The sequence below is a fragment of the Vespula vulgaris genome, chromosome 10, assembly GCF_905475345.1.
Source record: "Vespula vulgaris chromosome 10, iyVesVulg1.1, whole genome shotgun sequence".
Taxonomy (NCBI): domain Eukaryota; kingdom Metazoa; phylum Arthropoda; class Insecta; order Hymenoptera; family Vespidae; genus Vespula; species Vespula vulgaris.
In genome coordinates this window covers 3,874,081-3,895,367 of record NC_066595.1, presented here as the reverse complement: position 1 = coordinate 3,895,367, position 21,287 = coordinate 3,874,081, and the positions used below count along the sequence as shown (strand labels likewise).

The 21,287-nt window shown below is 29.3% G+C and overlaps 8 protein-coding genes across 12 annotated transcripts; 4 read left to right on the top strand and 4 right to left on the bottom strand.

The window, feature by feature from the left end:
- Positions 1-25: 25 nt before the first annotated feature.
- Positions 26-3,633, top strand: LOC127066885 (lysosomal acid glucosylceramidase). The gene is made up of 8 exons (XM_051001134.1): positions 26-268; positions 1,293-1,377; positions 1,443-1,797; positions 1,975-2,237; positions 2,327-2,758; positions 2,874-2,953; positions 3,038-3,312; positions 3,384-3,633. The coding sequence occupies exons 2-8, from the start codon at positions 1,332-1,334 to the stop codon at positions 3,481-3,483; spliced, it is 1,551 nt and encodes a 516-aa protein (XP_050857091.1). The 5' UTR covers positions 26-268; positions 1,293-1,331; the 3' UTR covers positions 3,484-3,633.
- LOC127066880 (28S ribosomal protein S30, mitochondrial) lies at positions 3,523-5,947 on the bottom strand. Its single transcript, XM_051001121.1, has 4 exons — positions 5,239-5,947; positions 4,463-5,064; positions 4,001-4,391; positions 3,523-3,872 (listed from the first exon to the last, which is right to left on the bottom strand). The coding sequence occupies exons 1-4, from the start codon at positions 5,691-5,693 to the stop codon at positions 3,665-3,667; spliced, it is 1,656 nt and encodes a 551-aa protein (XP_050857078.1). The 5' UTR covers positions 5,694-5,947; the 3' UTR covers positions 3,523-3,664.
- A 270-nt stretch (positions 5,948-6,217) lies between these two features.
- LOC127066875 (AP-3 complex subunit beta-2) lies at positions 6,218-10,495 on the top strand. Of its 2 annotated transcripts, none has more exons than XM_051001117.1 (10): positions 6,218-6,493; positions 6,636-6,711; positions 6,864-7,445; positions 7,531-7,827; positions 7,966-8,233; positions 8,314-9,030; positions 9,108-9,395; positions 9,476-9,747; positions 9,827-10,191; positions 10,280-10,495. In XM_051001117.1, the coding sequence occupies exons 1-10, from the start codon at positions 6,360-6,362 to the stop codon at positions 10,425-10,427; spliced, it is 3,147 nt and encodes a 1,048-aa protein (XP_050857074.1). In that variant the 5' UTR covers positions 6,218-6,359; the 3' UTR covers positions 10,428-10,495. The 2 variants fall into 2 exon arrangements, with proteins under 2 accessions (XP_050857074.1, XP_050857073.1); XM_051001116.1 differs by having other exon boundaries at positions 9,105-9,395.
- A 137-nt stretch (positions 10,496-10,632) lies between these two features.
- LOC127066900 (soluble lamin-associated protein of 75 kDa-like) lies at positions 10,633-12,632 on the bottom strand. Of its 2 annotated transcripts, XM_051001160.1 has the most exons (5): positions 11,874-12,632; positions 11,513-11,687; positions 11,226-11,406; positions 10,960-11,136; positions 10,633-10,881 (listed from the first exon to the last, which is right to left on the bottom strand). In XM_051001160.1, exons 1-5 carry the CDS (start codon positions 11,885-11,887, stop codon positions 10,760-10,762), a joined length of 669 nt encoding a protein of 222 aa, XP_050857117.1. In that variant the 5' UTR covers positions 11,888-12,632; the 3' UTR covers positions 10,633-10,759. The 2 variants fall into 2 exon arrangements, with proteins under 2 accessions (XP_050857117.1, XP_050857119.1); XM_051001162.1 differs by lacking the exon at positions 11,513-11,687.
- A 161-nt stretch (positions 12,633-12,793) lies between these two features.
- LOC127066904 (translocator protein) lies at positions 12,794-14,254 on the top strand. Its single transcript, XM_051001169.1, has 3 exons — positions 12,794-13,056; positions 13,524-13,736; positions 13,807-14,254. The coding sequence occupies exons 1-3, from the start codon at positions 12,946-12,948 to the stop codon at positions 13,990-13,992; spliced, it is 510 nt and encodes a 169-aa protein (XP_050857126.1). The 5' UTR covers positions 12,794-12,945; the 3' UTR covers positions 13,993-14,254.
- LOC127066878 (serine/threonine-protein kinase unc-51) lies at positions 13,487-18,303 on the bottom strand. The gene is made up of 13 exons (XM_051001119.1): positions 17,815-18,303; positions 17,609-17,701; positions 17,472-17,522; positions 17,338-17,407; positions 17,062-17,238; positions 16,747-16,981; positions 16,345-16,656; positions 15,985-16,254; positions 15,666-15,913; positions 15,224-15,592; positions 14,997-15,124; positions 14,769-14,904; positions 13,487-14,631 (listed from the first exon to the last, which is right to left on the bottom strand). Exons 1-13 carry the CDS (start codon positions 17,902-17,904, stop codon positions 14,558-14,560), a joined length of 2,253 nt encoding a protein of 750 aa, XP_050857076.1. The 5' UTR covers positions 17,905-18,303; the 3' UTR covers positions 13,487-14,557.
- A 322-nt stretch (positions 18,304-18,625) lies between these two features.
- Positions 18,626-20,047, top strand: LOC127066906 (DNA-directed RNA polymerase III subunit RPC9). 2 transcript variants are annotated; one of them, XM_051001172.1, is made up of 5 exons: positions 18,626-18,765; positions 19,207-19,293; positions 19,381-19,651; positions 19,728-19,866; positions 19,993-20,047. In XM_051001172.1, the coding sequence occupies exons 2-4, from the start codon at positions 19,286-19,288 to the stop codon at positions 19,839-19,841; spliced, it is 393 nt and encodes a 130-aa protein (XP_050857129.1). In that variant the 5' UTR covers positions 18,626-18,765; positions 19,207-19,285; the 3' UTR covers positions 19,842-19,866; positions 19,993-20,047. The 2 variants fall into 2 exon arrangements, with proteins under 2 accessions (XP_050857129.1, XP_050857128.1); XM_051001171.1 differs by lacking the exon at positions 18,626-18,765 and adding an exon at positions 18,786-19,002.
- On the bottom strand, positions 19,857-21,280 carry LOC127066902 (density-regulated protein homolog). 2 transcript variants are annotated; one of them, XM_051001165.1, is made up of 5 exons: positions 20,957-21,280; positions 20,758-20,842; positions 20,443-20,625; positions 20,128-20,267; positions 19,857-20,016 (listed from the first exon to the last, which is right to left on the bottom strand). In XM_051001165.1, exons 1-5 carry the CDS (start codon positions 21,056-21,058, stop codon positions 19,972-19,974), a joined length of 555 nt encoding a protein of 184 aa, XP_050857122.1. In that variant the 5' UTR covers positions 21,059-21,280; the 3' UTR covers positions 19,857-19,971. The 2 variants fall into 2 exon arrangements, with proteins under 2 accessions (XP_050857122.1, XP_050857123.1); XM_051001166.1 differs by having other exon boundaries at positions 20,443-20,622; positions 20,957-21,276.
- Between the last annotated feature and the right edge of the window lie 7 nt (positions 21,281-21,287).

Here is a 21,287-nt window from a genome sequence, read left to right as displayed (position 1 = left end):
AATTGTGTTTCGTACAAAGTGAAGACGGTAGTGACGCGCATGCGCATAATCGTATACCTACACGTCACATTATACGTAATGTTCTATTGGGAATAGCAGTACTACGCTCATGGCAATATATCTACTTTTACCGTGCCTCTGGGTCTCGTTTACCGGCTTCAAATTCGTTGACTTCTCTATATAACATTCCATTTCAACTAGGATTGCACGAAAGAGAGAGAAAGAGATAGAGACGGAGACAGAGACAGAAGGAGAGAGAGAGAGAAAGGTAAAACAGAGTGACGAATATGATCGATCGACTCCATTTTAAAGTGTCATATGCAAGAATGAATAATTAATATTAATTTCTAATGAATTAATACAAAATTAGATTGGTAGACTCATCAATTATTCCCCTCCATTGGATGCAAGAATGATTAATAATTAATATTAATTTCTAATGAATCAGTATAATTACCTTTAACAATGTTTCTATATTTATTTACCCGCCTCTGACGCATGAAACTTAAAATTTGTTGAATTTATTTATTTCTCTGGATTTTAACATAATGTAACTTTTTATAATGATAATTTATTTTTTCTTTTCTTTTTTTTTTTTCTTTTTCTTTTTCTTGCTTTTTTTCCTTATTATCAATAACATACGATAGTCGATAAAAAATTTAACTTCTTCGAATATTTTTGAATACATTTAGATAAATATTCATTGAAAAATTTGCAGTTCTTCATTCAAATATATATTTTTATGAAGTTGAAGATATTACCGTAAATAAATAATAACATTTTATATATTACTTTATATTATAATTTTTTACATATATATATAAACATATATATATATATATATATACTTTGATTTTTTTTAATATTTATTCAGTCATGGTGAAACTTTTTTGAAATTTAATTAGACCTCAAGATATAAACGTATTTCAAGAAATATTCTCTTTTACAATTAGTCCATCTATCTTAACACGTCATTCCTAATGACCTTTTGTTATTAACATATTGTCTACAAATTGATAAGACTTAGATATTTAAGGAATTTAATCGTTAAAGGTAATTATATGATATTACGTAAAGCATTACGTAAAAGTTAAAAAAATAATTAGGCTGAATTGTTATATTAATAGTCGCAAAGCATAAGTAGCGTTCAGTACAAGTTTAGAAATTTGAAAGGTAGTACTATATTCTACATATAAAGAACTTACATTTTAGAGACTGAACCGTTGATTCGTTGAGTAAATTAATTTTTTGTTAACAGCAAGTGATAACAATATTCTTTTTTTGTTTCGCAGATCAAATAAAAAAAAATTGTCTAATCAAAAAAATTAATTATGATATATAAAATATTTTTTTTTATCGTGTTTTTCATTTATAAAGGTAAGCCAATCGTGAAATTATTATTATTACATTTTTTTCTATCGTCTAAATATATCTGATTTTAGGAAAAGCAAATGATTGTATACCACGAAAATTTAATTACGATAGTATCGTGTGCGTTTGCAATTCGACTTACTGCGATTCGGTACCAAATGTCGAGGACCCGAAAGAAAAAAACTTCCATGTATATAGTTCCAGTAGGGATGGTCTTAGATTGAGTTTCTCCGAAGGAAAATTCGTAGATGGATTTGACTACAATACGATTCCCAATGAGGATGTAGTAGTTTCACTTGAGGATACTATAACCGTTTATAGAGATAAGAACTATCAGAAAATATGGGGTTTTGGTGGAGCATTTACCGATTCAGTGGGAATTAATATTAAAACATTGAGTGAACCAACTCAAGAGATGCTGATGCAGTGAGTAATAAAAAAAGTTCTATTTTTGATTAAAAACAAATATAAAAAATGCTAAAGAAAATAATTCTAGAAAGCTTGTAGAACTCTGATGATTTAAAAGCCGATGATTTAATCGAAACAGTTGAAAAAATTATTATTTTTAATAATGTTAATAATTTTAATGTATATCCGATCTAGATCATACTTCTCTGAAACTGGTAGCAAATATAATTTAGGTCGTGTACCAATCGGTGGTAGTGATTTTTCTACAAGAGCTTATACGTATGATGAAACGGAGAATGATGACAACCTCGAGCATTTTGAATTAACCGAAGAGGATATAGATTATAAAATTCCTTTTATCAAAAGAGCGAAAGAATTATCTCCTGAATTGAAACTCACTTCAGCCGTTTGGAGTCCACCAATATGGATGAAATCTAATAATAACTATTCTGGACCAAGTAAATCATTTGACTTATTAAAACAACGTTTGTTATTCTTTTCTTCGATCTTAAAGATCTGTTTCAATAACGCAATCGTACGATTACAGGTGTTCTCCTAAAAAAATATTATCAAACATATGCCGATTATTATATAAAATTTTTACAAAAATATAAAAGTCATGGCATTGATATATGGGCTGTTTCAACGGGAAATGAACCTAACGATGCGTGGTTCCCTGGAGCGAATATATCTTGTATGGGATGGATTCCATTTAATCTAGGGGATTGGATAGCTAATAATCTTGGACCGACTTTGGCGCGTTCGGAGTACAATGAAACGATCATCCTAGTTTTAGACGATCAGAGATTCTATTTAATAGAGTTTTTGGATTTTATTCTCTCCAATAAAAAAGCATATGACTATATCCATGGCATAGCTGTACACTGGTATACGGACGACTTTGTTTCCCCTTCATTGTTAGACATAACTCATGATAAATATCCAAATAAATTTCTTCTTTTGACCGAAGCATGTGTTGGTAAGTTTTTTATAATAAGTTTTTAAATAATATGATAATTGATTAGAGTAAATTTAAAATTAAAAATATACTCTTTCTCTCTCTCTATTTCCCGAACTTTTTTTAATTCCATTAGGTTCTAAAGCTAACGATTACCCGAAAGTAAAACTTGGATCTTGGGAAAGAGGAGAAGATTATATTCTCAACATAATCCAGGTATTCTTTGAACTTTTTCCCAAGAATCTAATACATAAAATTTGGTTAATTGTAATATTAATTTTTATAAAATATCTTGTGTAGAATTTACGACACTCGGTAACAGGATGGATAGATTGGAATCTTGCTTTAAATAAAATGGGTAGTCCAAATTATATCAACAATTTTGTTGATTCACCTATCATAGTCAATCCTGAAACTGATGAATTTTTTAAACAACCGATGTACTACGCGATCAAACATTTCAGTAGATTCGTAGAACGAAATTCTGTAAGAATTGAAAGCATGGAGACAAATGACATCAAAAGTATTGCTTTCGAAACTCCCTCAAAAATGATCGTAGTTGTACTGTACAATACGTATGTATACCTTATTTGCTATGAAAATTCTTTTACAATCATAAATTTATTATTTACTTCCTTTGTTTTAGGAGCTCCAAAAGTAAGAATATTACAATTATAGATTCTAAAAACGGTAATATCAAGATGAAAGTAAGTTCATATTCCATTCACACTATATTATATAAATAAATATTTAATGATCTGATATTGAAATTATGAAACATATGATATGCGGAAAGAACCGTTTAATTCATTTATATTTATATTGTATAAGATTGTATATATTAAACATTATATTATAATCTATGAAAAATATTAAAATATTTGCATTGAGAGAAATTGTTTGCAAAAAAGAGAAAACATTAAAAATCTATGGGTAAAAAGTTTGTTCCCAGTTACCTAATTTCTTCTTTGGATTCACTCTTAAACATTTTGGTACATACTTTAGGGCATGATCATTGAGTTTACGATTCATAACAGAAATTCCAAATTGGAATGGATGTCTCTTTTTCATCATAGGACACGTCTTATTATCAATAAGATAAATTTTTTGCCAATGATATATCTCTGGTGCTTTTCTATAAAAGAAATAAAAAAGACATGATTGAACTTAATTCTAATATTATTTTTGGTATCTAAATTTTACACACACATACACATTAATATTAAAATTAGTTATTTAATTCAATTAATAAGTTAATTTTACCTATGACGTGGCCTATTTGTTACGAGATGTTTATAATATCTTTCCAACCAGTCTCTTCGTCTGTCAGATTGAATGTCAGCTATTTTTTGTACATCGTTCCCCAAATTTGGTTTCATTTCGATCATTTTTTCTTCAGGAGTATTTGCATAAAATTTAATTAAAGATTTAAGAACATCGGTGTTCAAACCATGAACCTTTTCACCCTCAATTTTATCAAATAGTTTTACAGATTCTGTAGCCCAACATATATTACGTCTCGGATTTTCATCAACATTTTCTGAATGCAGTACAGTAGTATTAAGTTGATAAACATAGAATGACCAATACTGCCCATTAGTTATAACAGCTTGATTGACAAATGGATAAGTAACATCGTGGAACGTTGAGAAACCTATAAAATTCGTTAAGTAAAAATCTAGACATCACTTAACTATTAAAATTAAAATATTTCGAAAAATATACCTTGATAACAGGCTTGTGATAATAACCAACTGTAGGAAGCTAAAATAGCTTGTTTAAGAAGTGCATCATTTTCATCTTTATATGTTTCTGGTCTTTCAGCTATGTATCCACAATTGTGGTAAGATAAAAGACCAAATTCACATGGATCACCAGGCCAAAATCCTGGTATATTTGTAACATGCTTTCGATCCAATACATATCCTAATACTCTGGGATCAAACTTAAACTGTGGAATAGTCAAAGAAGAATCTTCGCATTCGCTCAAAGACATGATTTCCTTTAAAGGAAGATTATGTCGTGACTGGAGAATAGATTTGCCATAATACTGTATAGGAATATCTACTGGATCATAGGCATATTCTCTCATCCAATGTATCTTTTTCCTTGCCTTTATTTTTAATCCCGGTGGATCTATCCCACCAACAAACCAAAATGCTTCAACACGAGGTTCAAAATCGGTTTGAACTTCCAATAAATGTGGCCTAATAGTAACAAGATTTGATAGTAATGTTCTATTAATTTGATATACAATCGCACTTGCTACAATATTTTCCATCGCTGCTTTACTTTCTACTTGAATTTCTTTTAATTCTTGTTTCCTTCTGAAATGCAATATCAATTTTCATGAAACTACAAACTTATTTAACAATAACTTAAAATCTAGTCATATACAAAGAATATTACAAGATATATATACAGTATATAAGATTTATAAAATAAAGTAGATTATCTTATCAGAACATTGAAATTATTATTGAAAACCAACTAATATTTACTTTCTACTTGAATATTCAAATGCAATAATGTCTTCAATTAAACTTTTATTATCATTTACGATAGATTCAAGCTCTTCATCCAATATTACATTATTGTAAAAAGTTGGAAGTCCACGTTCTTTAATAATATAAGTTCTTGTAATGTATTGCGCATGTTCCAAAGAATTGTAAGGTATTACATGTTCATCCAAAATTAATGATTTCCAGCCGTAATAACGTGGCATGTTGATTTTAAAAATCTTTTCTTCAACAGTTTTAATTTTTTTAATTTCATCGTGCCAAACTTCTTTTTTTCTCTTTTGTTTAGCTTTGAAAGACAAATCTAATATAGGTGGATAAACTGGAGCATTTGTGATTTGACTTTCTTCGGATACAATTGTTGCATATTTCTTTGAGCTGTGTCTTGTAATTGACACGGTATTATTTAACAATCGTAAATGTAAACGAAGAAACATTTTTTGTTTATAAATTAATTTATCAGAGAAATAAAGGTTATCAAATTTATATCTATAAAATTATAACCACATTTTTTCTTTTCATTTTAACTATTTAATTTAAATAAGTATTTAAATACTATTTTTCAAGCGTATAATATTATTTTAAGTTTACAATAAACTATCTTTTATTTTTAAGAGAAACTATATTGAATACGTTTCTCGTAAAATTTAGATTGAAATTGGTTAAAATATAAACACACCATAGAAAACGTGATTTTGTAACATATTAAGTATCTAGAAACGATTCATCTTAAGATTATCCAAAACTACGTAAGTGTATTACAGTTATACATCTAATAAATAGAAATAGAAAATATTTATTATTGGATCTATTAAATTTGTTATAATAAATATTTATTAAATAATTTCATTCTGACATATTATTATTGTAAATGAACCTAAAATTTTTTTTTTAATCTTTATCAAATCAAACTTAGAGGATGCTTTGGACAAATATGAATTAGGATTTATACAGTTGGCGACTCTGTTATTGGAATACTATGGATTCTTGGAAAGTACAGCTGGCTGTCAAAAGTTTTAAAAAATAACGTGTTACTTTAGAAAATAGAGATTTTTTTATTATATAAATAAAATCAAGACGATCAATCGGAAAATCGGATCATCATGTTAACTGCTGCAGCAAATACTTTATCAAATAATGGTGGATCATACAGTAGTGATAGGCCATCAAGTGCAGGAGATCCAGAGCTTGCAGCAGATCCTGCATCTGGTGGATTTTTCCACTCTGATTACAAAAAGTAATTAATACTTAATAATCTCTTAAAGAACTCTATAATATTTATGCTACGATTATATGTATATATGTGTGCGTGTATATATATATATAAAGGAAGAGAGAGAAAGAGTGAGAAAGATTAATACGATATCTAATTTTTTCAGACATGAAGATTTAAAGCAAATGCTAGATAGCAACAAAGATGGTTTGAAGTTAGAAGCAATGAAGCGTATAATAGGGGTAATTAAATAATATTTTAATAAAGTTTATGTTAAAAAGTTGTCTTTATATTAAATGCAATAATATTTTACTTTTATTTAAAACATTTCTTAATTTATATTAATGTAATTTTATTATAAAAATAATGAAATCATAAAGATATACATTTGTAGATGGTGGCTAAAGGAAGAGATGCATCTGAACTTTTTCCGGCAGTAGTAAAAAATGTTGTATCAAAAAATATTGAAGTAAAAAAGTTGGTATATGTATATCTAGTTCGTTATGCAGAAGACCAACAAGATCTCGCACTCTTGTCAATATCTACATTTCAAAGAGCTTTAAAAGATCCCAATCAATTGATAAGAGCCAGTGCTTTAAGAGTTTTATCTAGTATCAGGGTTTCTATGATCGTGCCCATTGTGATGCTTGCTATTAAAGATTCTGCTAGTGATATGTCACCGTATGTACGTAAAACCGCAGCACATGCTATTCCTAAATTGTATTCTTTAGATCCTGAACAAAAAGAAGAATTGATTGGAGTTTTAGAAAAACTTTTATCTGACAAAACAACCCTTGTTGTTGGTTCTGCAGTAATGGCTTTCGAAGAAGTATGTCCAGAAAGAATAGACTTGATTCATAAAAATTACAGAAAACTATGTAATTTATTAGTTGATGTTGATGAGTGGGGTCAAGTAGTCATAGTTAACATGCTCACAAGATATGCCAGAGCACAGTTCATTAACCCTAATATAGATGTAAGTGTATTACTATGTCCAGATCACTCTATCAATATTATTGACTCCTCATTGAGAGATGATTCTAAGAAATAATTATTTTTAGAGCTTGGAAGAAGATGAAAATCGTCCATTTTACGACTCGGATTCAGATTCCTCTAATACGAAAAAACCAAAATTTTCCATAGATCCTGATCATCGATTGTTATTACGAAATACGAAACCGCTTCTACAAAGTCGTAATGCTTCAGTTGTAATGGCAGTATCACAATTATATCATCATACAGCAGCACGTAGTGAAGTTATGATTGCAGCAAAAGCATTAATAAGATTATTAAGAGGTCATAGAGAAGTCCAAAGCATTGTACTACATTGCATTGCAAGCATGTCAATTACAAGAAAGGTAATGTAAGTATAATGTTAAAGTATACTGTAAATATTATTATATCTAATTTAAATTATTCGATCATGTATATGTTATTTAATCGATTATTATATAACACAAAAAACAAGTTATTAATATTATTATTATTTTATATAGGGCATGTTTGAACCCTTCCTGAAATCATTTTTTGTAAGGACTTCAGATCCCACACATATAAAGCTATTAAAATTAGATATATTAACGAATTTAGCTACTGAAACTAGTATCGGGGTAATACTAAGAGAATTCCAAACATATATTTCAAGTAGCGATAAAGAATTTGTCGGAGCTAGCATCCAAGCTATCGGTAGATGCGCCAGTAATATAAAAGAAGTTACAGACACATGTTTAAATGGTTTAGTTTCTTTGCTAAGTAACAGAGATGGTAAGATTTCATAGATTTTGTTAATTCTCAAGTCGTCTATATATACATTTTTATAAACATGTATTTTCCTGTTTTCTCAGAGGCTGTTGTAGCAGAAAGTGTTGTTGTAATAAAAAAATTATTGCAAACGCAACCAAATGAACACAAAGATATTATTGCTCACATGGCTAAATTAATGGATTTTATAACAATACCGCAAGCAAGAGCATCTATTTTATGGTTGTTAGGTGAATACTCAGATCGCGTACCAAAAATTGCACCTGATGTTTTAAGAAAAATGGCAAAAAATTTTATTAACGAACAAGATATTGTTAAGTTACAAACTCTTAATTTAGCTGTCAAATTGTATTTGAACAATCCAATGCAAACTAAGCCATTTTGTCAATATGTCTTCCAACTTGCAAAGTATGATCAAAATTATGACATCAGGGATCGTGCACGTTTTCTGAAACATTTTATTTTTTCTGAAGATAATGAAACGAAAAAAAAGCTTCCTGAATTTGCAAAAAGGATTTTCCTAGCTCCAAAACCAGCACCTACACTAACTTCAAGGTTTAAAGATTCAGAATTTCAATTGGGTACTTTATCTCATTACTTAAACATGCCTTGTGCAGGATACCGTCCATTGCCACCTTTCCCTGAAGTAGCACCAGATCCATCTGTTAGAAATGTAGAACCAACAAACGTACAAGATATAAAAGAACAATATAAATATACTCGAAAAGAAAGAAAAGAAAAAAAGCAAAAAGCAAAGGAAAAGCCTTTTTACAGTGATGATGAAAGTACTGCTGAAGAAGGTAAATAGTAATTAACATTGTAAAACTTCGATGATCAGGAAACAATCATTTTTAAGAATAAATTTTATTAACAGCAGAAGAGGATGAATCTTTGGAAACTTCAGCAAGTGAGAGTTCTGACGACGGAAGCGAATCCTCTGAATACTCTGAAACAGATAAGTCTGAAAGTAATGAAAAAAAGAAAATTATAAAACGATCCGAAGAATCTGACAGTATGACGGATAGCGAGGAAGATTCAGATTCTGAAGAAGATAGTGATTCTCAGGATAGTGATGAAGAAGAAGAAGAAGAGGAAAAAGCTATTAAACCAGAAGAAAAAGAGAAACCAAAAAGCAACTTAGATTTACTTTTAGATTTAGATGATGGTAAAATCATAAGAGTTTACAAAAAGGAATTCGTATATAAAATTAAAAAAAAAAAAATAACAAATATTTTTATTTAACAGTTGTACCAATGACACCGATAATGACACCGAGTTTAGGTGGTTTTTTAACGCCTATTAATCCAACCGCAACAGATGGCATTAGAGAAGTCTCTACCTCTTTTATACCTATTAAAAAATATGAGATGTTGAATAATATTACAGGGCATGGTTTGAAAGTAGAATACAGATTTACAAGGTCTCAACATTTAGTTAGCCCTCATTTAATTAGCATCGAATTAACATTTACAAACGAAGGAAATAAACAAATCAAGGATATACAGATTGGAAATAAGGTGAAGTGCTTGATAATCAAATATTAATACGATAATTATATATGATCAGAATAGATAATATGTAATACAATTTTTTCAGAATCTTCAAAAAGGAATGCAGATTCACGAGTTTATGCGAATATCATTATTAGAAATAAATTCCACTCTATCTTCTACACTAGGTGTAAATTTTAATGACTCTATGCAACCGGCAAACTTTAACATTGATTTTACAATCGACGAAGAGAAATATTCGTGTCCGGTGACTATTAAAGCTCCTATCGGAGAATTAATCAGATCAGTTTTATTACCAGAAAATATGTTTAATAACGAGAAGGCAAAATTAAAAGGTATGAATGAAAATACAGCAAAAATATCATTTTCGGGGAATAGGAAATATCTATCTGAAAAAATTTTCGAAACGGCGAACGTTGCAATGATATCGAGTGAAAATGAAATAATAAGGTAAATGATTCGATTCTTTTATACATTAAGAATCTTCTAAGAAAAAAATATATTCTGTAAGTTATATAATTAATCTTTAAATTTTCAGATTTGCTGCTCATACTTTGGCATCTAAATCATTAGTATTAGTAACGATAAAAATCATTGACACAGAACATTTGGAAATTAGTGTAAATTGTGAAAAAATGGTTATAGGCTCTATCTTATTAAATGAGTTTAAGAGTAACTTAAAATGAATGAAATGTTTCCTATATATATATATATGATAGGGATATATCGATAAATATATCATATATTAATCAAATAGTATAATCATTCAATTTATGTTACCATAAAATTATCACATATAAATATATACATATATATATATATATATATATATGTTATATAATATATAATATATATATTATATATTATATATTACATATATTGAGTAGTAATTATCATGTTCAATTTATTCTATTTCAGATATATGTATAAGAACACATTTTCCTTTAGAAAATATATTAATATTTTATTATAATACTCAAATAGCTTTGCATTTTGAATAAAATCAAAATATTCTTCGTTAAAGAAATTTATCTTTCACGCCAAACCATATTAATTTTTGTGAACCATAGATGTCCCAATCGGCTATTTCCCAAAAACGTAATCTATATTCTTTGTAATTTCTTAGAAAATTTTTCAATACTATAAAAAAAATGTTCAATTCAAAACACATTATCATTGTATTAAAATAAAGAAAGCGTAGAAATATTTGTTCCTTACCTTTCAGCATATCGTTAGAAATTGGTTTAGAAAATCCAATATCCTCGTCAGGAAAACGTTTGATTATATCCAATAAAATTTCTGAACCAAATCCTTTATTTCTATATGGCGATCGAATATATGCCGTATCTAATACAGGCATCGTATACTTTTCTTTGGTCGAATAAACTTCAGTACCTAAAGATATCAATTATCAAATTCATCAATTATTTTAACATTATAAATTACGTCAATGTATTTGAAAAAGAATTAGAATTAAAAATTACCTTTAGGTTTAATGGTATAAAAACCAATGGGTTTTCCATTTTCCCATCTAATCAAAACGATATCAAATTTATCGGCATAATCGTATGGTGTCTCCAATTTTTCGGGTTTCGGAGTATCAAATTCAACATAAATTATTTGACACAATATATAATAAATTATTCTCTCTTGATTGGTTTTCATCTAAAGAAACAATCATACTTTTATACTACGTTAATCAAAATACATATACTAATATCAATCACATATATCGTACTACGTTAATCAAAATATTGTTTATAAATATTACCTCGCACCAATTATTTTCATATTTATCGTTAAAACTATTATCTAGATCTAAAATATCATCATTCACTTTTATAGCTACAAATTGATTACATTTTTTACAATCGAGTCGATGAATAATGCCTTGTATATTATATCGTTTTAGATCCAATTCTGTAGCTTGCACGTAATTAATACATCTAAATAATAATACGTACGACATATACATATATATATATATATATTCTTAATAAAAATTTATTAATACCACAAGTAATGAAAATGAATGTGTTATATAATTGTTATTTTACAAAGAACACAATGATTTGTTAATTAATAGAATGAATTTCCGAGGGATCAATTATTTCATAATATTACAATGTTACCTGGAACATATCATTTTTTATGAAAATATTAACAGTTTGACTTAAATTAGAACAACGTGATAAACGACATGATGATTTTGCAAAAAAGAACAAGACTAACGATCAAAATAAACTTATATATATTCTTTGGCGATAGTGACGCTAGTCGCTGATAAATTTGATAACCAATGGAATGAAGACTCTATTTTATCGGTAAATCGTAACTATCTATTTTATTAACGGGTAAAAACTATTCAATATTATATACATAGCGTATATCGTGTGTATGTGTGTGCGTGTGTATATATATATATATATATATATATATATATATGCATAAAAAAATAGACAAACAAAAATGGAATATGTAACTCAATATTTTGCAAGCAAAATTAAGCAATAATGAGATAAATATTCCAACTTTCTTCGAAAAAACTCTCATTATATTCTTTCAACGTTTCATATAAGAACATTTTACGCATACTATAATCCGATTGAAAAGTTAATACTAATTAGGATACTAAATGAAATGTTAATAGAATAAAACATAAGTCGAACGGTTTATCAAATTTTAAGAAAGTATGTCCATTGAAAATAATAAAAGTAAAGATTTCTTAATTGAAACGTAAAAAAAGATTAGTATCGCGATAGTCGAATAATTTTTAGATTTGGAATAAAACATTAATTGTACATTGTAGTCAGTGATCACAAAAAATAAAATTGATACGAAGAATTCCAATAAATCAGAAATCTTGGACCTATTGTTGTTATCAAACTTGTAGAATTTTTTTCATGTCACGCTATGCACTTCTATATATATACATGTATATGCACATGCACATCCATATCTTCCTTGGAATATACGTAATCCATTATAGATATAGACATATACATATATAGGTTGTATATATAGAATATGCGCAGAAGTTCTTATAGGAAGAACTAAGCGGCGTGGTTTGCATCATATACGCAGATTACACCTTATACCAAATATTAGTAGTATGAACAATCGTGAAAGCATCGACTTCTTAGTATAGTATATTGATATCCTATAGTTCGTAGCATATCGAGAATTAATAGTCATATTTTCAAAATGCCGTTGTGTAAAGTGTCATTGCCACTGGCTATAGGCGTTGTCCATCCTAATATTGGTGGATGGCTTGGTGCTTATTGCGTAAAAAAAAATCTACATCCATGGTATTCGGTAAGAAAAGAATTTTGTTTGATACTTTTATCGATTACTACTTGGTCACGTAATAAAGGCCGAGCTATCGAAAAAAAAAAAAAAAAGATAGGAAAAGAAAGAAAAAACTGAGAATTATATTACGTCAGAAGGAAATGCACAGATTTTTACACTTTCAAAATTGGCGGGAGAAATTGTAAGAGGACCCGCCTCTTTTTGAATTCTCATTTAAATATCGTTAACAACACACTATCGTGTATCACTGACTATAATGTATATTATGAAAAAAAGAAAAAAAAATAGACAGTTTTTATTTTATATAAGCAAATTGATTGATTTTTTGTTCTATGATCGCACATTTAAAATTGTTAAATTCATTAATAAAAGGTTTGTTAGTTATCATGAAATTTGATAGGAAACTTGATTTTTTAAACTACATAATGCAATAATATCTAAAATAATATCAACGTTTATTTCATTTTTGTTAGTCTTTGAAAAAACCATCTTGGACACCTCCAAACTATGTGTTTGGACCAGTATGGACAACAATATATAGTACAATGGGTTACTCTTCGTACTTAGTATGGCGAGATGCTGGAGGATTCAAAGAAGCAGCCCTGCCACTTTCAATATATGGTGTTAATTTAATTATGAATTGGGCTTGGACACCTATCTTTTTTGGGGGACATCATATTAAATTGGTAATTTTTTTATCAACAAGTTATCAAGTTATATAGAATAATATTAATTATTATCAAATTGATTTTTTAGGCTTTATACGAAATAACTCTAGTATGGGGAACGTCAGCAGCAATGGCAGTAGCCTTTTATCAAGTGAATCCACTTGCTGGATTATTAATTATTCCTTACTTTGCATGGTGTACCCTTGCGACAGCATTAAATTATGTAATTTATAGGGATAACCCGCAAAGTTCATTGGAAGATAAGAAGGAATGAAAGATAAAAATTTAAGAATGCAGGAAATAGCTTGTTGGCAAACTGTTAAAAGAAAAAAAGAGAAAAAAAAAAGAAAAAAAAAGAAAAAGAAAAAATATGTAGTAATATTGGCTTAAAGGATGCATATGGCATTCTATTTTTTTACAATTGTTATATCACTGCTCTTTAGTAAATATGTGCTTTGCATAAAACGCACAATGCTGTTGTTAGTATACACATGTTTATTAATTGATATGAAATAAAGATTAGTTAATCAACCATACGTACATTATACAGTATAATTCATTATTGGTATTGGTTGATAAATTATATATAAAGTAATTTAAGAGGAATCACTTTCATAATTCTTTTGATCTGTTAGTCTACTCTATTCTGCATAAGTTTCTAACAATTCATACTATGTTTCAAAACTAAATCGCGTATATATTCATCTTTGCTGAACAATCTTACAGATAAATTAATATTTTTTATACAGAATAGAGTAAACGATCTTACACAACAGAGGTATCAAATGTAGTATTGGCCTGTATGCAACATCGCACACAGTTTCTGATTTTCACGAGCGCTACGTAGGATCAGTTGCATAGATATAGCCTTGCTGCTGAAGTACGTATAATCTTTTTTCAACTGCATCTTTGTCTAAAAAAAAAAAAGAAAAAAAAGAAGAGAAAAAAGAAAGACCCAAATAAATTATTAACGGTAATATATACTAAAATATATAATATGTTTAATAGTTATAGTCATTTGAAGTTTTAAAGAAATACGAGAACACTTACATTTGATAAGAAGTGCTTTGTCTGGACTATGACTGATGTGTTGTGATAATGAATGTAACAATATTTGCGCTGTATGATAACGCTGAAAACATTCAGCAGGATTTCCAAATAATTCATCAAGGGCTGCAGATTGACACTAAAAGAAAGAAAATAGAAATTCTGAATTACTTATCATAATGACGATATTATTAAATTCTGAATGATTGTTGTATGCATTAACGTTATTACCATTTGTATTGCGTGATTATAGAGAATCTTATCTGCTGTAGCCCCCGGTTGTCGAAGTAATCCTGCACTGTTAAGCTGTTTGCATTCTGTCAGGCAAGATCTAAACTTTTCATTCATTGTACTTACAACTGAAATATTAGAAAAAAAGCATATTTATTAATAACATCATATATTTCTATATCCGTTAACTCGTTAGTAATCTCATTTTTTTAAAGAAGATTTAGTACCTTCTTTTACACTAGCTGTAGGTTGCAACCTTCCAGCTTTAAGCTGTTGAGTTGCAAGACTTAATCCAGAACTCAACCATTGAAGAGCCCTCACTAACAAAATAACTTGTTCTGCTCTTCTTCTTGTTGCTGCATTACTAGCTTGTTCAATCCCACCCAAAGGTGCACCTAAAGGTCCAGCTCTATTTCTAGCAACTTCGCATACACATTCACATAATGCCACAACAAAATTCAACTTTGCTAAGATCTCTGAATGTTCCCGCTCTAAAAGAGTTTCTTCTGGGAGTTCTGGGGCTATAAATGTTAATGGACGATCTTCTGTTAATGTTGGATTAACGTCCGGGAAAAGATTTTGGAAACTACCCGCTTCTGTAAATAGAAAAAAAAATTATAATAAGAAAAACAGTTAAGTAGTAATAATCAATTAAAAATAGCTATTTACCTGATATTTCTGGAAGAGTAACAGCTCTTGTGCCAAAAGGTATAACAGGCGAATGCCTAAGTGTATTATTGTTATCTTGAAAAGCTTTAGAAGTAGGAGACCCTAAAACTGCCAATGGACCTGTAAGCAATGGAGAAGATGCACTATTGTTTCCTGTTGATCTGCGTAATGGTGAAGTTCCACTATGTGAATGTCGCGCCACTGGACTAACTTGCCAAGTACTAGGCGGTGGTGGTGTTTCACTCAATCTAAAAATTATTATATGCTTGTGAAACATATTAGAATACGTACATAGGTATCACGAATATTATTCTCGTACCTTCTACCAGGTGGTGTACCTATTACAAATTGTACACTAGGCGGACTAAGAGAGCCAATGTCAAGAGCATGACTTCTGTGAGAGTCGACACTTCGCTTCATACTAATCGGCTGAGACCGAGGAACAACGCTACTTCCAGATCTTATATTACCAGATGGTGATGATGACTGTGCCACGCTTCTTTGTGAGGGAACTGGAATTGGTTCAGATATGGGTAAAAAGCATGGTCGTGGTGGACTTACTGCCTCTCTGCTAGTTTGCTTCGTGTATCTAAAATAATAATTGCAAAGCATATAAATAAATAGAAAGAAACAGAAATATTTATCATATATACGTATTTGTTAAAGAAAAAATATTTACTTGACTTGGGTGTTAGGATTATTGTCTGTATCACTACTAAGATCACTTGGCACAAGCACAAAGTCATCTTCTGGACTGGAACATGGACTATTTGTTTCCGGTTCAGATCTTGTAACAGTCGTAGGTCCTTCTGGAACAGCTAATGTACCAGGTGAGGCTGGTAGTTCCACGGGAACTGGACTGGGACTTTCTCTAGCTCCTTGAAGAAAAGGATGGCCAAAAAATTCATCAAAGGGCATACGATCTTTCGCATTGCGTCTCAACAAACCCAATAACAAATCGGATAATTCTGGCGAAGTTCCTGGAGGAATCCTACAATAAAATAGATTAATAGTAAATATAAAGAAATATAATATATAAAAAAAATAGATCTATAAAATTTCGAAAAGTTAAAAAACATACTTTGGACCAAGATTTGCATTTTTTTCATAAAACAATTTTAGTGCATGTGGTGTATGAGCTTGAAATGGAGCTTTTCCAGTAAGACACTGGAATACTATTGTTCCAAGAGACCATAAATCTGCTTTCGCATCGTATTGAAGGGACATGATTACTTCAGGTGCCATGTACATTGGTGAACCACATAATGTAGCAGCCATTACTCCATCTTGTAAAAAGCGTGCAAAACCAAAGTCCGCTATAATGTAAAATTAGATAGACAACAATTTTAGTAAAATCAGATAATATTTCATATAATTGTACTAAAACACATTTTACCTATTTTTAATGTTATTTGATGTGGTTGCGGACATGCTTTGCCACAATTATGACTGAGTAAAATATTTTGTGGTTTAAGATCCCTATGCACGATACCTTTGGCATATAGTGCTTTCATTGCACCTGCTAATTGTTTAAGAAATACTCTGATAGTATCTTCTGATAATGTGCCTTTCGCTATTGAACAAGAACGAAATAAAAATAAATATAATATTATTTTAACAAGTATTTAAATATAATATTACTTTGATAAGGATGTTTTAAAAATATATATACCTCCTAAATAGTCTGCTAAATCTCCACCATTACAATACTCCATAACCAGGAAGACATTATGAATAGATTCCTAAAACGAAATAACATTGTTATCTGTACAAAATACTAAGAGATTTATTTAAAAATTTCCTTACCTTACAATCTAACAAAGCAACTACATTTTCATGATGTAGTTCTGTTAACTCCTGCAAACAAACAAATAAAAGAATCAAACCAACAAAAAAAAGAAATAATCATATCCTTTCTTCTTTTGTAAGCAGTGGTAATATACCTTTAAAATCTTAATCTCTTTGCCAAGAAGATTCTGTGACTTCGCTAAACTCTTCTTTGTTATACTTTTGATCGCCACAACGCAGTTAGGTTTCTACAGATACAAAAGTATCATCGTAATACATTAAGTTTACAAAGATATCAAGAAGCACAAGTCACGTGCGACGAAATAAAGAAATAGGAGGGAAAATGAAAAAAAATATTTACTTTACGATGTCTGCCCCGGAACACCACGGCAAAAGCACCGTGACCTATCAGGTCCTTAGTGTTATACTCGTATTCACCGATGACCTCCATTCTAAGGAAACAACAATTTCTAGTTTCGTATCGGTGACAAGGAAAGGGGAAAAATTAATTCACCGATCTTTCGCGGTACAAGGTCAATAGTTTACAAACATGCTCTGATCGACAAGCGAAAAAATGCATCGCCCGCGGTAATAGGATCGATATGAGTGTGGAGGAATCTTCCGCCTTGTTGTATCGTGAGATTTTCATATCCTTGTTTTCCTTTCGACGAAGATAAAGGCTCCTTTATAGCCTAATCGTAGCTTTTTCACGTTATGAATCATTAATAAGAGAACTCTTGCACTTCACTGTTTCGAAGGGGGAGGGGGCCACGTTCGAAAACACCAAACAATGCAGACCACGCAACGTATCGCACAGAGTGGCTGTCGTTGCAAAATGTCAGACACACAGCTATCCATGCAGCAACGCATTTACTACAGAGGTCACGCTTGACGCTTTCAGGAACGTCTTCCTCTCAATCGGTCCCCTTAATCTTTTCTTTACTTTTATTTTTTCGTTTCTTCTTCTTTTTCTTTTTAAATTAATCTTTTATAATATTTACATTTTATTTCAATATATTCGCCAAGAAATAACGTAAAATTTAATTTCGAAAATTCTCGTTTGAATCATTGATAATTAGTACTTTTTAATTTTTATCTTTGAAGTTCCGCCATAATGTTAATTTAGAATTTATTTACCGACAATGAAATCTATCTCTTTTTTCTCTCTTTATATTATTATAAAGTTGTGTTCATTTGCCATTTTGATATAAATGTATTGATGATTTGAAAAAAAATTTTTTATTTTATATGATAATATAGGTTACCCTAGGAAAAAATTCATACGCTGTTACGAATATAAAAATTCACTTAGGTCAGCTGTGAAACGTAGGAATCAATTCCTGTCTATGTTTATATACATACGCCGCAAGAAAATAGTCCCATTATAAATTTTAATATTTCGCTAAGAAGACATTATTAAATTTTGAACGTATTGTAACAAACGAGTATTTCGTCGTTTATAAAAAATAAAGATATCGAAGTTGGGGGATTACATTTGTATAAATTTTTAGTTGTAATATTGGCTCACCGGTTAACCTTCTTTTTTGATGTACGAGCACGTGTAATTCACTTTGTTTTCTTTTTTTTAAAATCATAAAGATTTCATTTTTTATATACAAAGAATGTTTACAATAAATGATAAATTAATGGATATTTCATAGTTTTGTTAATATTGTTACAAGTACTAAGCAACAAAATCGTGAATTATTTTGTAAAAACAAAAAATTTTTAACTTTTTAAATTCTGTTTACAGTCCATATCTGAAGAGGAACTATACATTATCATTCATATACTTTATCATTTTATAAAAAAGAAATTCTTATTCAGACGATATGGAGGTGTAAGTAATACTGTTATATTATTGATACATTATTATATATACATATATAATATTCATAAAAAATTATAAGTTAACTATTATTTATAGACTCAATGATTGTGCTGCCTATTTAAGCAATTATGAAGTTTTGGATATGCTTCAAAATATAAAGTCAAATAAGAAACAAAAAATGACTCAGAATCAATTAGCAACTATTACTTATCAAACAATAAGGTATTTGGAAGATACGCCTTGTAAGAAACAGTCTCCAGAAAAAATCAGAAAGTTTTTACAATCAATGGAACCTTTTAATTTGACAAAATGTGAAAAGTTGACTTTGTTAAATGTTTGTCCTAAGACAGCTCTTGAAATACAATTGGTATTATTTGTTCATTCTAATAATTTCATATAAGCAACAAATTAATAACATAATAATCAGTGTAACAATTTTATAGATTGTAGAGGACAGTGAAGATCGTTTAAGCAACGAAGAAGTAGAATCATTATTGGAAACAATTCAAAATTGTTTGGGAGAACAAGAAAATGAACAGGAAACAGAAACAGGGTAATAGTGAACCATTCAATTTCTGAAATGTAAGCAATATTTTTGTTATTATTTATATACATTTTATTTATAATAAACATCAATGGAAATAGCATATTAAATATATTTGTGCGAATACAAATTTATTTAGTCCATTATCTCTTTTGATCTCCTAGGTCATCTATAGAATCTTCATCGATCTGAAAGTAAATAAAAGTATATAAAAAAATATATTTTTTGTTTTATGAAAAAAAAAATATATATATATATATATATATATATATATATATATATATATATATAATAAATACCTGAGGCCATTTTTCTGGAATCACTTCAAATAGATCATCTTTGACATCACCTTGTATAACAATCTCATCATCTCCTGTTACACTTGATCCGCAAGCAAATTTACTACCAAAGAATTTTGCGGCAACCTTCAAATCTATATCTGTAAAATTGTGACATATCCATAAAGAGATGATTTTATATTTTTTATATGACAAGGGTAACATGAATGACCAAACGAATTAATTATAACATCACATATATTTATAAAAGAAAACACACATTCATAAATAATAGTTTCAAGATACAATTAAATAAATTCCAGATATGATACGTACCAAATGTACTAAGGCCAGTGACAACTGTTACAGATTTTTTCTTTCCTCGTGGAGCTCTTGATACGGTGACTAACTTAGGTACATCTTCTTTTTTCTTTGTTTTAAGCATACCTTTACCACCACGTTTCTGTCTCTTCTTTTCATCTTCTCCTCCACCAGCCTCTGTAGTACCATCTTCTACTGCTTGTATAAAAATGGCAAAGGTATTACATATATTATACTGTATAGTTTTACTCAATAGGATAAATATATTTTATATAGATTTTTATTATAAGTTACATATCTGTATTATTAATCCTTTATCAATTTATTTACCTAGTTTAACTTTTTCGAATTCGGTTGGTAAATTTCTTTCTAACCATTGTTTACATTTTTCATATTCCGGGTAATATTCGCAATACTGTTTAAAAAAAAAATCATTTCAGAAGGGTATAGAACTCATTAGATGTAAAAAATATACGAAAAAGAAAGCAAATTTTCTGACATTGACAATTCATAATCGATATTGTCTTACCTCGATAGGAAGAGAACAATTTCCACAATATTGTACTTGAATCGGATAATTAATGTTAGGATCAGGTCCTAATCGTAAATCTGGTTGTTCACTTGCCGACATATTTCGACGAATTTAACTGTAATGTCACGATTAAATAGTATACGAGGTTGAACGACAAAAATCGATAAATTGTTGAGGTTTGAAAATCTTTGCCAATGTTAAAAAAATAAAGAAAAAGATACGGTTCGATTTAAAATCGTGTAGCAAAGTAATTAGAAATCGCGGCAAGGTTAGAACGTTAGTCTCTACGGATGATCGTAAATTCTTTTCTTCGACATGTAATACGAAT